General features: G+C 42.2%; 1 protein-coding gene across 1 annotated transcript; it reads right to left on the bottom strand.

Annotated features, from left to right (window-relative positions):
* Positions 1-12332: 12332 nt before the first annotated feature.
* Positions 12333-16512, bottom strand: LOC101779362 (transcription factor MYBS3). Its single transcript, XM_014805166.2, has 3 exons — positions 16028-16512; positions 13240-13448; positions 12333-13139 (listed from the first exon to the last, which is right to left on the bottom strand). Exons 1-3 carry the CDS (start codon positions 16347-16349, stop codon positions 12570-12572), a joined length of 1101 nt encoding a protein of 366 aa, XP_014660652.1. The 5' UTR covers positions 16350-16512; the 3' UTR covers positions 12333-12569.
* Positions 16513-16775: the final 263 nt, after the last annotated feature.

The raw sequence follows: 16775 nt of genomic DNA on the forward strand, positions 1-16775 counted from the left end.
ATTCGCGAGATGAATCTATTAAGCCTAATTAATCCATCATTAGCAAACAGTTACTGTAGCACCACATTGTTAAATCATAGACTAATTAGGTTTAATAGATTCATCTCGCGAATTAGACTCCATCTGTGCAATTAATTTTGTAATTAATCTATGTTTAATACTTCTAATTAGCATCCAAACATCCGATGTAACGGGTGCCGAGGATCAGAGTACGCGACAATGCAACGCCCACGACGCATTCACAGGCAGCTAACGTCGCCGACCTGCCGTCCCGTATCCGATCCAACGACTAGGAGCCTCTTGTCACGCATTACGTAGCAGCTCGACCGATGGATCCTATCGTTGACATCTTGTCGTCTTAAATGTTCACCGGCAGGCAAGGCAAGTGCATGCTCTTCTGTCTTGAAAGTTCAACGGTATCGACCCGGCCTGCGTGATCAAGGCAGAGAGTGATGTTAAGTAAAATTCCATGTTTGGATTTCAGTGAAAACAATTCCTTAAATTCAGAAGGGGGCAAAATGAAGCTCAGCTTGTGAATGAGAAAACCATGTGCCCCAGACCTTTCAAACTCTTGCTAGAACCCCCTGAAACGGTCCTTCTTGACAGGTTGTGCAATGCAAACCCGTTCACACAAAGTCCACTCTAACTACACTACTGAAAAACTCGGCATTCGTCCCAAGGCTATGTGAGTATTAGTACCGGGTTTAACAGCTAGTTTCTTAGGAGCCATCCGTGACCCCTTTTAGTACCGGTTGGGAGCTCCAATCGGTACTAAACGTCACCCATTAGTACCGGGTGGAGCTCCACCCGGTACTAATGTGCCTGAGGTCCTTTAGTACTGGGTGGAGACTCCACTCGGTACTAATGGGTACCTTTAGTACCGGTTGGAGTCCCCAACCGGTACTAACTTCCCTCCTATAAATCAGACGTCTTCTTCCTCCTGCCCGAGCCATTTCCTCCAGCTCGAGCTTCATTCATTCATGGCAAAATAGGGGAGGTGCTGCTGGATTTTTGACCATTTCGTGGGGATTTCACTCGTTCAAGTGTTCTAAAGGTTAGACACTTCATCCTCCCTTGATACATGGTTAGTATACTAAGTTTTATGCTTTAGAGCTAGAGTAATTTGTGATTTTTAGAATAAGGTACAATGGAGAAATTTTTTATTTATACGCATGTGTTATTTAGAGCTCATATTTGTGATTTTTAGAATAACCTACAATTTTTTGGATGTTTCGTATTTGTCAAAGAAATTGATACAAGGTTAGAGGAATAATTTCATAGTTTAGTTCTTTACAAATATGAGCTAAATAAATTATGGGGAAAAATATAATTTGTTCATATTTTAGTCATTTGCAAATATGAGCGAGATAAATTGTGGTACATAGAGATAATAAGATGAAATAGAGATATGTAATTAGTCATTTTTAAAATAAGCTACAATGGAGAAAATTTTCATTTATATGTTATGTTTGAGCTGAATAAATTGTGGGGGAAAATATAATTTGTTAATAGTTTAGCCATTTGCAAATATGAGCTAAATAAATTATGGTACATAGAGATGGATACTGTTGCTGGAGATAGTGGCGATGGTGGGGTGATCGTCGTTCCTCTTGCGGCAAGGAGAAAACCATAGTTGGCCCTCATGATAATCCGAAGAAAATGAGCACGTGGGAGACAACAATGCTCCGTTATTTGGAAAGATGTTATGAAGATGTTGTTGCGGCGGGTTAGGAACCTCTTTTTGGTGGTCGTTATGCTCCACTGCCAGTTTTGGGGGTTTCAGGTCTACTGAGTACTACCGTCACAAGAGGTAAAAATAAACCACAGGATGAGGTTGGGTCAGTGAAACCTTCGTCTTCACTACCCAAGGATGCTTAAAATTCTCCTAACTCAGTGGATGGTTTGTCTTAATGTATCATGTTGTTTGGGTCTGAAATTTAAATTTGTTTATTTCTATCTAAACTTTCAGCAACATTTGAGTTTGTCGTAGTGTATCATGTTATTTTGGGTCTGAAATTTAAATTTGTGTATTTCTATCTAAACTTTCAGCAACATTTGAGTTTAATGAATTTTGTATCATATTTGTTATTTTTTATGTATAATTCTATGGATGATCAAAATATCTTTGGTTCGATAATGCTTTGTAGATGGATCGGCAATTGATGTACAACGCGGACAAACGCTTCATGGAGTACATTAGCGGCTTGCGTGGTTTTATTGATTTGGTAGAGTCCAACAAACTACCATCTGGTTTCATTTGTTGTCCATGCTGAATTTGCAAAAATGAGAAATATTACTCATCCAGAAAGACTATTTCACGCCCACATATACAGTTTGGGATTCATGCCTAAATATTTTGTTTGAACCAAGAATGAGGAAAGAGGAGTTATGATGATGATGATGAAGATGATAACTACATTCTTGACTGGACTCAAGGAGGTGCCTTTGCAGATGCTGCAATAGGCGAGGCTGAAGAAGAGATGGTTGCAGAAGAAGGTTCTACTGATGATCTAGGTTAGGTGTTGCGAGATGTAAAGGAAGATTGCAAGAATGTGAAGGAGTCAAATAAGTTCGAGCATATGTTAGGTGATCATAAGAAATTGTTGTACCTAGATTACAAATAGGGGCACAAAAAGTTGGATACCACACTAAAAATACTACACTGGAAGATAAAAAATGGAGTTTCTGACAAGGGTTTTGATAAATTAATGAAAATCATAAAGAACATGCTTCCCGAGGGGAACAAATTGCTGTACTCAACGTACGAAGCAAAAAAGGTTGTTTGCCCTCTGGGTTTGGAGGTACAAAAGATACATGCATGTCCTAATGACCGTATTCTCTATCGCGATAAGGAATATGAGAAATTGAAGGCTTGTCCTGTGTGCAAAGCGCTGCGTTGTAAGATCAGGCAAGATGATCCTGGTGATGTTCAGGGGCAGGCCAACAAGAAGAAAGTTCCTGTGAAGATAATGTGGTATTTCCCTGTAGTACCATGCTTGAAGCGTTTGTTCAGAAATAAGGCACATGCAAAGTTGATGCGTTGGCACAAAGAAGAACGTAAGGAAGATGAAATGATCAGACACCCCGCTGATGGGTCCCAGTGGAGAACAGTTGATAGAGAATTTTCCGAGTTTGAAAAGGATGCAAGAAACATACGGTTTTGTTTAAGTACGGATGAGTTCAATCCATTCGGTGAGTTTAGTAGTGGTCATAGTACTTGTCCTGTGACCTTATGTATGTTCAACCTTCCGTCCTGGATGTGCATGAAGTGGAAGTTCATTATGATACCGGTAATTATCGAAGGCCAAAAAAACCTGGCAACGACATTGATGTTTACCTAAGATCGTTGGTTGATGAACTTTACTGTTATGGAAGGAAGAGGGTGTACGTGCATGGGATGAGGATAAAAAGGAGACTTTTAATCTACGAGCATTCTTGTTTGTAACCATCAATGATTGGCTGGTGCTTGGTAATCTAGATATCAAGCCTGCACGCACTGTTTAGATGATACTTGCAGCATGTATTTGAAACACTATAGGAAGGTCGTGTATACGGGCTGTCATCGATTTCTTCCTGCTAAGCACCCATTAAGAAAGAAAGGGAAGCATTTTGAAGGGGAGGAAGAAAAACGAACTAAACCCATTCACCATAATGGTAAACGTGTATTTCTATGATAAAGGATGCGAGGGTAGTCTTTGGCAAGGGCCCTGGTAGCCACATCCTATTGACACAATTGCTGCTGTTGCACCGAGGGGTATTCTACCAGAAATGTGAGAATGGCAATTGTGAAGCTATATGTATTGCTCAACATGATTTCTCAGAAGGCAATCCATCCAAACAATCTACTAAAGTTGCAGAATGATGTGGTGCAATGCCTTGTCAGCTTTGAGATAGTTTTTCCACCTTCTTTCTTTAATATCATGACCCACCTTCTAGTCCACCATGTTGAAGAGATTTTTATTCTCGATTCTGTATTTCTACACAATATCTTCCCTTTCGAGAGGTTTATGGCAGTTCTAAAAAAGTATGTTCGTAATCGTGCCTGTTCATAAGGAAGCATTGCAAAGGGGTATGGAACAGAGTAGGTCATTGAGTTTTGTGTTGACTTTATTGACGACCTGAGTTCGATTGGAGTCCATGTATTACACCATGAGGGGAGACTCAAGGGAAAGGGCACACTAGGGAGGAAAGCTCGGATAAACATCGATGAGAGCACATTTCACGGTCAAATAACAATAATCCCTGGTGGCTCCATTCTTGGAGGAGCACAAGACCATTGTACGGTCCTCAAACCAGGGGAAGACTGAGGTCTGGATTACATGTCATCACATTGACACTTTCGCTTCTTGGTTGTGGCAACGACTGATGGGTGATGACACGATTGAAGAGCAATTAGTATGGTTGGCTAGGGGTCCATCTATCTTAGTATCGATATTCCAAGGATACGAGATAAATGGGTACATATTTTACATGGCAGTCCAAGACCAAAAGAGCACAAACCAAAATAGTGGTGTCCGTATAGATGCAATAGACGATAATGGAAAAAAAAGATAGATACTATGGTGTTATTGAGGAGATATGGGAACTCGACAGTGGACCTTTGAAAATCCCTCTGTTTCGGTGCTAATGGGTGAAACTTACTGGAGGAGATGTAATGACAGATAACTATGGGATGACAATAGTGGTCCTCAATAAGATTGGATACAGAGACGAACCATTCATCCTAGCTAATGATGTGACTCAAGTTTTCTACGTGAAGGACATGTCAAGCAAACCAAAACAGAAGGGTGCTAATAAGTTAGATGACCAGCCAAAGCGCCATATAGTTCTTCTAGGGAAAAGAAAAATCGTTGGAGTTGAGAATAAAACTGATATTTTAGAAGATTATGATCAGTTCGATGATTTTCCTCCATTTTCAGTCGAGGTTGACCCAAGCATTCTATTAGCCAAAGAGGACGCTCCATAGTTACGCCGCGATCACAACCAAGGGACGTTCGTCAAGAAGAAGGTTATTAACGTTCTATTAGATGATGACGTGTAATGTATTAGAACCATTAGGAGCTCCTTTAGTACCAGTTATTTAAACCGGTACAAAAGGACCCCTTTTAGTACTGACTTAGCAATACCGGTTGCACAACCGGTACTAAAGAAAGGTTTGGACCCGGTACCGAAGGCACTTTCCCCCGCAGTGCTAGCTGCTAGCCCTTGTCTGTAAGCATAGAAAACAATGACATCGCCTCAGTGACACACATCACAGGCTGTGACGTTACAGAAAGATACATGTCTCCATCCATCGACCAGTTCAGAATCAGAACACACATATGTACATGACAAGTCTTATCACGACGCATTCATAGAGCGATAGGCGGTGACGCCATGCCTATACACAATACTTTTTAGATATGCATTAAAAAAGATCGAGATTTTTAGTCTTAATTTCATTAGTAGAGAATCGACCTTCCATTCAGCGATAAAAAAATCTCGAACGAAATTTCGTTGTAGCAGTCCGACATATATCGCATCTATCGTTGACGTTTGCAAAGTTCATTCACCGGCCGGTTGATACGCCGCTCATCTCATCTAGATGTGCTCCCATGTATTGCATCCTTGGAAACATACCTCTCATCACACGCACCGAGGCAGGCAGCAGGCGTAGCGTGTCAGGCACCTGAATCCCTAAATGGCTAAAATGCTCCATGATACGTTGACAGATTTTGACGATCTGTACACATGCATGCATTCCTGCAAGACTGCGATGGCCACCCTAGCTTATGTGTGTGTATAGATGTAGCAATGTTTGCAGGAGTAAGTTCAGTTGTACCTAACATACGTGCACTGCTACTCCAATGCGCATAAATGCCCCACTCCATCGGTGCACTTAGCTTCTTCCATGTGGCATGTTTGTGCTGTACTTGGTCATGGTCATTGCCATCGATGTGCTTTGGGATCCATCGATCGGTATTGTATGGATCTCTGATGGCTTCGTGTAACTCATGTACCACCAGTCCTTTACAGGTCTTGTTAGCACTTTACATGGACCATGACAGGGAGAAAATATTAAAAAAGTTGGATGTAGTAGTGGCATAAGAGACTTTCAGCATATAATTGGTTCCACGTTTCTAACTTACTGGGTCGTCCACTCTGGCTCTCGGTGAACTTCTATATCATACCACTGGTTTGGCTTTGAAATCTACTATGCATGAGTGAGTGATTAGACAAAAATGAGTAACTTCTAGTCTACTACACTATGCATTTTGATGGCTTCCTCCGACTCACGTACGGCCGCCCATTGAGGGCTTATATTAGAGAAGTGAGGTGACGTTGCTTAAGCAAGCACACCGTGTTTCATACTTTCATTTGTGAACCTATAGAAGGTATTGTGAACATAATTAGGTGTCACCTAAGTTTTTTATGTGGCAGAGAATACAAGAGAGAATTACTCGCTCTGGTAGACACTGCCACGATAATTGGTTGCTTTAAGAATTCCTAATAAGAAACAACAATGCGGTATCATGCATTGAAGGAGGGGTCTCTGTGTACACGCCAACTTAATATCTATGGCATGGCAATCCTGAATATATAGCATGATGATACCATGGATTTGGGACTAGTCTTAGAGAAGGTTTTTTTTTTAAAAACGAACGAGGACTGCCGATTATATTAAAAAGAAGATGAGAGCCCAGATTAAGTAGTACAATAAATAAAAACACAACAAAAATAACAAGAACCCAACCCTAAGCAACTCCAACAAACACGCGTGGCACCACTCAAAACACTACAAACTCCAAGCCACTATTCCAATGCTACACACTAATCAGCCATCGCAAATTTCACAACTCAACATCACCTCGACCGTTGCTTGTCTACTATATGAGGCGCTAGGTGCACATATGGGTGGCATTAGCTTGTATCACGGACCTCGCCGCATTTTCTACTGCCTCTTGTAGATCATCAACACCCTCCCCAACCATGCCGATTAGGGCATTGATCATCGCCTCGGCCTCACCATCATCAAGGTTGAACATCTCGTTCAGAGCAGTGGTCACCTCCACTAGTAGGGGGCCATTGAACGTGGCGAGGAACTCTTGTATTGCAGCCTCAATTGGTTGAGGCTCATCATTCAAAATCCCAAGCTTGCGACAAAGGTTTTGTTGTGCTCGTTGCATTTGAGTCATCGGACGAGTAGTGGAGGGACGCGCGCTACGTCGTACCGAGGACATATCAAAAGTGCGTCGCCGGCGCTAGCGAGGAGCTAATGTAGGCGATGGAGCTCTCTGTAGCTCTGGGGGTTGAAGCATCGAGCGTGGTGGGGTGGTGAAGAGGTTGGCCACACCCTCGACGTCATGCTGGCTTGCCAGCTGATCATCAAGTGGAGCTGTCTCGCCACCCATTTGTTTGTTAATGTTGCTATTGTTCTGGAGCAATGCGTCAACGGAGCTAGCTGGTGTTGGTGTTGAATTCCTTGGTGGAGAGGGTGGCTACAACACCGGTAGAGGTGGAGTGCCGAAGAGGCTTGCAATCCCCGGCGTGGCCGACCTGCGCCCTACCAAGTTGTTATCGATGGTAGCAATTGTGGTCGAGCTTGCAGCGGTGTGGACAGTTGAAACTGGAATGTTGATGTGGACAGGTGGTGTGCTGTTGCCTGCTAGCTCTTTGTTGGAAGGGAGTGTCTGCTTGCCAATGTCATCCTTCTTATTGTTCGCAGCATGTGAATCCTTGGTGGCCACCGGCCGTTTGCTAGAGGGGTGCAACATGCCACCCACGTCCCCTTTCAGCCTAGCGCAGATGTCAAAGCTAATTATGACGACGATAATTTTGTACATTACTCATATGAATGAGCATTTTTATTATCTTTGGAACGGTATCAGATGTACTGTTGATGATAAACCCAACTCAAGTTATAATTGCATACCGCTCCCTCTGCTCATTTTCATAGGGACCGTGCAAAATCAATCTTTGAACATAATTCTTTTACAATATGGATTCTCATAATAACCATTAATATAGTTACAAAATTATTATAGTTACAACCTTTGAGAATGCTTTTAAGTAAAAATCTAATGGAATCGATTTACCGCATATGACTCACATATTATTGTACTTTGGTCAAAGCATGAACTTATATTCGTTTTTGTTAAAAAGCATGAACTTATACAGTCAAACTGGTCTTTATAAAAAAAAATCAAAGGAAGGAGTGCCTCTTATTGACTTATACCAATAATCTTTTCTTCGTAAAAATAACAGATGCCCCATCAGAGGGAAGTACACATTCTCGAGCAGGAAGGGGTATGGTGCTCATTGAGTCACACGTTCCGGAAGAAATTGGCTCCTCAGTCCTGCAAGCTACACTGTCCCAGGTGATCTTCCAAGAGATCTTGCTGCGATCTCTTCGCAGGATAGGATCTTCCAGGATGTGAACCAACGACCGGGCACCCCTGACGAGCGACGACCGCTGCTAATCCTCTCCTCTCTCGTGCAGTCACATCTGTTACGTACAATAATTAATTGGCCGACGTGGCCTTACATATGGAGTAATCACGAAATTTGGTGCCTATTTCTTCTTAATTAAAAGCCACCGAATTGCTTCAATGTTTTCTAGTTTTGTATATTGCAATTAATTTGAAAAAAAAAGAGGAAACAAAAGAAAACTTATAAAAAAAGTATGTAGTGTCACTGACATGTGTGGGTCCATCCTTTGCTGGGGCCCTTTAATTGCTGCGTATCTAAGAAAACTTGTTGGGTTATTTGCGACATTTGTGCTTAGCCATCACATGTCGTACGTCATTTGAGAGATTCGCTGAGGTCTGGAGACCTTGACCGACACCAAAGATCCGCGCGGATTTGCTTCCCGTGATGGCCCACAGATCAGTGAGTTCACTATGGCCGGGATTACTTCCATAACTGCGACAATGACTTGACTTGGATCTTTGCTTTCTTCCTGACTTGTTTGAATCAATCAGCTCGTCAGAAAACACGTACAGGACATCTTTCCCGCTCTCTGCATATTCTGAAGCTTATCAGTCGAGAACAATCCAATTTACGTGTCGAATGGTCCATTTTGACATAACTTTTGCTTCGAATACTCCGTGGAAAAAAAAAGAGACTTGGACTGACGACGAAGCTGAAGATGAAGACGAACTCGAAGAAGATTCGAAAAGATTACGACGCGTCAGTAATCAGAGACGACGATTCGACGCATGAGAAACTCAATGCGAAACCGACTGAACTCAAAGTTTAGGCATGATCAATCAAGCTCAAGATCAGAAACACTGCACCGAGATCTCATTAGGTGTCGAAGAAGTCGCGGACGAGACACGGATTGGTGAAGCGCCAAGGATCGAGTTGCTTTTTGACACGGGCGTGCTTGACTCGCACTAATGTACATCAATGCAATCTTGCGACGATCCTGCATTGACGGACTCAGTTCAGGAGTCATATTCTGGGACGATTGTTCTCTCGTCAGGTTTGGATCCCCCAGGATTTCAGATCAGACCAAATCGTGATCTTGATATCGTCCAGATACATATTTTGCTCGGCACAGCGATCCCAGCATCAGCTTCCTCTGAATTCCTGGGTGCTGGCAGAAGACATGGACTCGGACTCAAAAACAACTTGGTAATACGAAGACCTCAATGTCTTGCATTTGATAATTAAGAGAGTATCTTGAGCTGATCATGAATTTGACAATGGTTACCATTCTAATCTTCTTTGATGATGAACTGGTACGCTCGTCTTGTGGGGTTCTCGCTGGCCATTGCCTGCACGTGAAGTTGAAAGGTGAGTTGTGTATATTTGATGTTCTTGCTGTTAGTTGGAGGTTGGCTTCAGGAAATGTGATGAGTATTTTTCAACTGAGCAATAGATTAAGGGCACTGGAGAAGGGTGGTTTCATACCTCCATCAAATGGGCCGATTCGTATCATCTGTTCCATTGATGTCGCTCTCTGCATAAATAAAATTGAAAATATGTTCTACACTTCTACACATGGCAGTTTCATATCTGCCAGTTTATGCAGTGCTACGAAGTCAACTCATCATTCACCCAAAATAAACAAGGTCAACTCGTCAGGAGAAAAGAAAATTATACAGGCAATAAATTACATTAGATGTTTGTTTGACGAAACTGATGAGTTAACAGCAGCAGCAGCAACAATACATTGATAATAAAGTCAGCAACCCAGCATTAGCATCGTGACTGGCTGAAAAATTCTTTCCCAACATAAGAATAGTATAGAGGTTACGCAAAAGAAAATGTCAAATATGTTAAATACTATTTTTGAGGAGATGAATGAATATTTATTACTCTAACATCAAAAAATTGAGCCCATCCTCTAATAGTCAAGTACACACGATAATGATTGATAACATGTTTATTTAGGTGTTTTACTACAAATCATACTTTTTAATGAGATCCAGAGAATTTGGACAATGCACCCTTCATAATGTTCTACAGAAATCTACTATATTAAAGTCAACTAGTACTAGAAAATGTGCCATCTATTTATGGATTCTCAAGATGTTCGTCCTATAATATTTCTCAGGACTAAGCATGATAAGAATACTGATTGTAAAGTCTGAGAAGATTTTAATTCCTTTAATAATTATAATGGACAATGAAAACTAAATCAAGCAATCAAGCTGTATCATCCTAAGAATCAAATTGTTGAAGAGAGCTTTAATTATGTTTGCTGTCAAATATTTAAGAGACTGCCATTCATGCTACTAGTAAGATAGTAAGAGATTGTCAAACATATCTTGCATAGGGGAAAATGCTTCACATACAAGAATACACCCATGTATAGGACATTACATCATGATCAAAGTGGCCTTGACAGACCATCAATCTCACGGATACCTTCATCGTGGTTCGACTCGATACTCGATAGTCTCTCCTCGATAAAGTTGTCCCTTGCCGCCTTAGGGTGAGTCAGCAGCTCGGGTAGATCCCAGTGCCATCATTAGAAAGTCCGGCCATTTTTGTTTAAGCATATTGTTGGAACAGGAAATGGATTACAGTGGTAATGGTCTTATGGAGAACAAGACATGGTTACCTGGAAATAAGCCTTAACCGGATCTAAACTTCTAACATGGCATACCCTTGTCAATCTACTGGAACGAATGGAAATGACATGTGAGATCTGGAAAACACTGTCAGTTACCATGCTTAAAAGCACCAATACATCATGAAATGCGATACATATTGGTAGTTAACAGATAGGTAAGAATCAAGCCTATCAGTAAGCAAACATGAAAGGGCAGTAGGGCAAACAAGACAAGTGGCTCTCACTGGGCATCCTAATAGTATTATTCACCACGTAGACAGTCACTTTAGACATTTTCACATATTGTAAATAGGTTACTAAGAGGATCGTGTAAACTACTCTACAACCTCCTTGCCTGGATCTCCAAGCATTTGTCGGCATCTAAGATGAAAGTGCACATTATGCAGACCGTAAAAACTCTGGTACAAGTGTTGGCTGACAGAGGAGCATTACAGCCAGTCCATTTCAGATGCCCTAGCAATTCTTGATGAAAAACATTTACTGGATCTGAAACAAAACCTATAGATAAACAAACAAGGCGCCAAACTGAGAAGGAAATAAGAGAAGCATTGCCACCACTGGCACTGACCACTGCAAAGAGATGCTCCCTTGATTCGACTCAAAAAGACGAGGAACATTTCAGGGAGCTACCTCATACTGGTTTGCGGATTCAGTTCTGTTTTTCAGGATTCGGCCTCTGGGAGAAGATTGACTAGGAGCTTTCCTTTACTTTTTGAGGCCATTAGTATGTGTTGGGTCAGTGATAACTATTTTGCATAAATACTCGAGTGATAAGGGAAGTTAAGTAGGAAAAACAAACTAAAATGCAAGTATCAAAGTATTAATCTCAGCATATCAAGACAACAGCTTACGGATACAGATGTTAACCGCTGCTTTAAGAGAAGAATGACTGTTGTAGAGTACTTCTTGTGTAGATGAGGTACATACAAACTCCAATAAGTTGTGTCATAATGGCAAGAAAAGCGACTCTCAGAAACACTTCCATGTAAAATCTGAAGTTCATAACTAATACCACGGGAAAGGCTTAACGGAAACAGTAAGGGTCACGTTGGAGTAAGTCCCCGTTACAGGAAGGAGCCACTACCCTACAGGATCACCATACCTTATCCTCTAAAGTCGATAGAAAACCCCTCTACACCCAAACCATTCTATCAATATTAGTTCAAGCAAATTTGACAATGCTTTATGCAAACACTAATAAACTTGTTTGCAAATGTGCTGTTAGAAAGTGACATGACTAATTCTAACGTCAATTTCCAAAGCTGGAGTATTGAATCAGAAAAGAAATATGCATGTAGCATCCCAACAGGCAACAATACAGTCTGACATTAATGGTATGCTACTTTCATTGATATATGTATCCCTACATTTGCTGGTGACAAAGAACATAAGCTGGAAACAGAATAACTTGGAAGTTGTTACAGAAAACACGTGCTCACATGCTGGGGTATTGGGACCATTAGTATAATCTGTAAGACTTGACCCAGTGGACCTATTCCACGCTTCCTCAAACTGCATGAATTGGACTGCTGTTTCTCTTGCTTAGTTCAGGTCTATTCATTGGTGGACTGACATGAAAAGCTGACTGCCTTGCATCCGTCGATCCAATAAGCTGAAGGGAAAGAGCAGTGGGTTCCATGGAGACAGAGCTAGCCTCACCAATGCTGAGCTTAGACATACCAACAACATCATCCGCCTTAACCGCCTCCTTACCGTTCAAAGGAGTTGGTTTTAGGACTTCATGGGTTGTGCCTGATTCCTCCACGTGAGCAACACTTGGAGGCCAAAGAGTTAGTGGAACAGGGACCAATGTTGGGTAGAATGCTGGCACCGCCGGAACAGATATGGTCTTGAATGGCGCACCGGAGTTCATCTCCAAGTCTGGTAATGGCAATGAAGGTTCTGCATATTCAGATTCCTCATGCTGGCTTAGCTGAAAAGTTGGCAGCTGCTTAGCAACCTCTACTTTCTTCTGTTGCCCAAGATGTAAGGCTGGCAATTGATTTGAACTTGCAGCTTCATCTTGAGTATTTTGGAGAGTAAACTGTTCAACAGCAGCTGGGGACTCGTCCATTGGCTGCAGATTGAAAAGGGAAGCACATAGATTAGGATGAACGTGTATAGTGAATATAGGCCATCCGTAGTATAAGGTTATAACAAGAAAGAAACCAGCATACCATTTCTGGGACCATGTCAAACAAGCTCGACCGCCTCTTCCGTCTTGATGAGTTTGACTGTCTAATAAAGTACTTTTGAGCATGGCTTGCCACTTGAGTTGGAGTCCTGGAAACAACAAAGTTTCGGGATATCCCGCGCCAGTCTCCCTTACCGAGCTTCTGCAGACCCATCAGAAACATTCTATGCTCTCCTTCAGTCCAAGGAGTACCTGAAGCAAAAAAGTAGTCCCTTTGAAGCTGTGATGTGCACACAATAACTATGAGATAAATGATACATAATAGCACACTAAGATAAATACATTTCAGAGAAGACAGTCGTTCCCTTTGAATTTGACTAGCATGAATCCATAAGTGCTACATACAAGATTCCATCTCTCAGGCACAAGACCTCACCAGCACCACAAGAATAGTTACATAAAGGTAAAAGTAAAAGACAAATAAACTTATAATCCCATTGTAAATGGTTGTAGACCTTCCTAGCTTAGCTGGTCTGGCCCAATGCTATGTAGAACTTCCATAATCTTAATGAAAGGTGGTGCTCCTTCTAATTCTCATGAAAAGAAAAGAAAAGGCAAATAGGCTTGTCACGTGGAGATGACTAAACAAGAGAGTTTCAGTGAATATCTAACTCTCATGCAAAAGGCCGCATTAAGACATAGTTTTGGAGGAAAGGTAAGAACATTTGCATGATGGAACACTATGCCTAACTTGGAACTTTATTGTCAAGAGAAAAGATAAAAAGGCCATACAAGAAGGCTTCAAACATCCAAACCTACTAATTAATTTATTTCATAAGCTTTCTAGACTTGAATTCAGGTAAGAACAAACAAGACAAGAAGAAATATTTGCAGTGATCCCCACACGATATTGATGCCAAAATTCAGATATTTCAACTGGAAGCACAGGCAAACAGGTGTAATAGTAATATTAAGGTGCAATGAAGGGGTTCAAAACTCTTCAGGACATAACAGGGTTACTTCTAAGCATTTAAAATTATATTTGCAAGTAAAGCAAGGCAGGCCCTTGGTCGAGTGCCGTAGGAAGATATGATTTCCATATGCTTCTTTGCTACAAATGAGACAAAAGAGAACACAAGATTCAGAAGAGGCAGCCAGTATTCTTTACGCAAGGTCGTACATAAGACATGGAGCAGTACTCCTACTCCAGTCAATGCACTATAGTTTCCAAAGAAAATGAATTTGATTCATCTGTTCCTGCATCCCTATGTTTCAAATCCAGAGGTAGAACAAGCAATAATGTGCCTAAATGCTATCTTAGCTTAGGTACCTTAATGGCAACGTGGTGAACAGGACACACATTTTAGGCATAAAGTGTATGACAGACCACTTGAATTGGACGCCCACGGTTTAAGACCTTCAAATTTAATAGCTACAGAAATAGAATGGTCCAGAATGCATGATAAACCATTCAGTTAGCAAAGTCATAACTGTTAAATTATACCGCAGAATCACATGGCGTTGACTCATACAAGGGAATTCCTTTCAAGGTTTTGCTCTATTGCTCTAAAATTCACAGGAGGATAATTTACTCATCTCATAACCATTAGCGCAGCTTATTCAACACCATATACAATCGAATGAAAGAAAAAAGGCAAGTGATCCTATATACTCTAACTTAACCTATAAGCAAACCATGAAGTTGCTCATAGTTCCTTTAAAGCCAAGTGCAATAATTTACCGTTTTGCACAATCATATTGATTGAATAACATATCCCTACCAGCACAGATACACTAAAGAAACATATGGTGCGCGCTTAGGACTGGTCAAAACAACCAGAAATTTTATATGCCTAGATTCTTTTAGGATCAGGTGATTAATAAATTAAAGGTGAAAGAGACATGAAGGGGACACTTTGTGGGACTCTGTAGTCGTGGCCAGCCACTGACTCTTGTGGGATGTGATCTATCAAGGTATTGTGATGCACAATTGCACATGTCCATGTAACTTAATCAGGTTGGAAAAGATATTTATCTGAGTTGATTTGTGTCGGCCATTCTGGACGGTTCCTACAAACTCCATCAGTCCATTTCAACAATAATAGTGCCAAATACTTGAGTCTATAGCAAATAAAGTAGTACTCGTAAAAAGGAGCGTGATTCCTATAGCATGTGTCCAAACGTACTGTAATCAAGTGCAGGTAGTTCATTCTTCTTTAATTTAATTACCTATGAAAAGTTGGTTGCTTCTCGAATGGAACAGTGGGCCTACCACTCTTTGATCTCAAAACTAAAAAGGGCAATATAGCTCTATGGTTTTCGCATTATATTTTGTGTTGCCGTTTTCGTTGCCTACAAATCAGTGGAACCAAAGGGGAAACCTGAGAAGGAGATGGGCATATCAACGGCATTACAAGAAGAGTATGCCATGCAATTCAACCCCGCGAGACTATATTTCTCTTGCACAGAATGCAATACTTGAAGGGAACAGTTGAGAATTTCAAGCAGTGGATGTTGGCGAATCGGATCTTTCTTCTCTTGACTCAGAACAAAATGTAGTACGGATAAACAAGGATCCCCAGTTCCCTAACCCCCAGCGTGGTGCATGAGGTGGTAGGCACATAGCACGCCACGAGTGTAAAATATGGAAACAAATACTTGTATGAAGTAAAGTGCAATTAGCGGGCAAAGCAACAGCTTTTGTAGTTTCACGGCCGCCCATGGAAGTAACTCATCGAGGAGAATCGCATTTGAGAGATGAGAAGCGCTTCGCGAAAATCTTATAACGCAAGCGAACCAAAAGAACCGATTGATGTTGAAAAAAGCCTCACCTTTCTTGCGCTCGGCGCGGCCGTTCGTCGAGCAGGATGCGTGCGCGGGGTCGTCGGACACGTACCCGGCACCGCCGTCTCCCCCTCCCCGGCCCCCGGCGTCTCCTCCCGCCGGCGGCGACGAGCCCCCAGACCCGCCCCCGAGCGAGGACGCGATGCAGCTCATGCTGGCGCTCTTCTTCATTGCCGCCGGCGCCGGCGCCGTCGTCAGCCGCACGCCGAACAGCCTCACCCCGCCACCGCCGCCGCCGCCGCCCGAGCGGGCGGGGCAGGTGCGCGAGTTGTGGCCGTTGTTGCTGCAGTGCGAGCACCGCCGTGTCATCCTCCTCTCCGGCGGGGGACGCCCGTGCGGGGGGCTCCGGCACGTGCTGACGCGCGCGGACGCGTGGGCTTCGTACGTGCGACGGGCAGCGAGCGTTCCAAATGCGACGCCGTGTGTGTGCTCTGCTCCGTCTGGATTCCGCTCGCACCTCCCTTCTTTCCGAGAAGATGATATTTTGGGAGTATTTAAAAGGACGGGGCGACACGAAATGACGATAAAGGCCACCAGGACCACCCCTTTAATTAACGGGTGGCGGTAAACTTCAGTGGAGAGCAACCGTTTAACCAGGAATCAGCGTTTACAAATACCGCTTCGAAATGGAGTTTTTGAATTACTCATATGGGATTTTGTAAGTCTGAAAATTTCTATTGAGGAAAGAAAAACGGCTACATTTGTAACCAACAAATCTAGGTGGTTTTGGCGAAT

Source organism: Setaria italica, chromosome V (genome assembly GCF_000263155.2).
Source record: "Setaria italica strain Yugu1 chromosome V, Setaria_italica_v2.0, whole genome shotgun sequence".
Classification (NCBI taxonomy): domain Eukaryota; kingdom Viridiplantae; phylum Streptophyta; class Magnoliopsida; order Poales; family Poaceae; genus Setaria; species Setaria italica.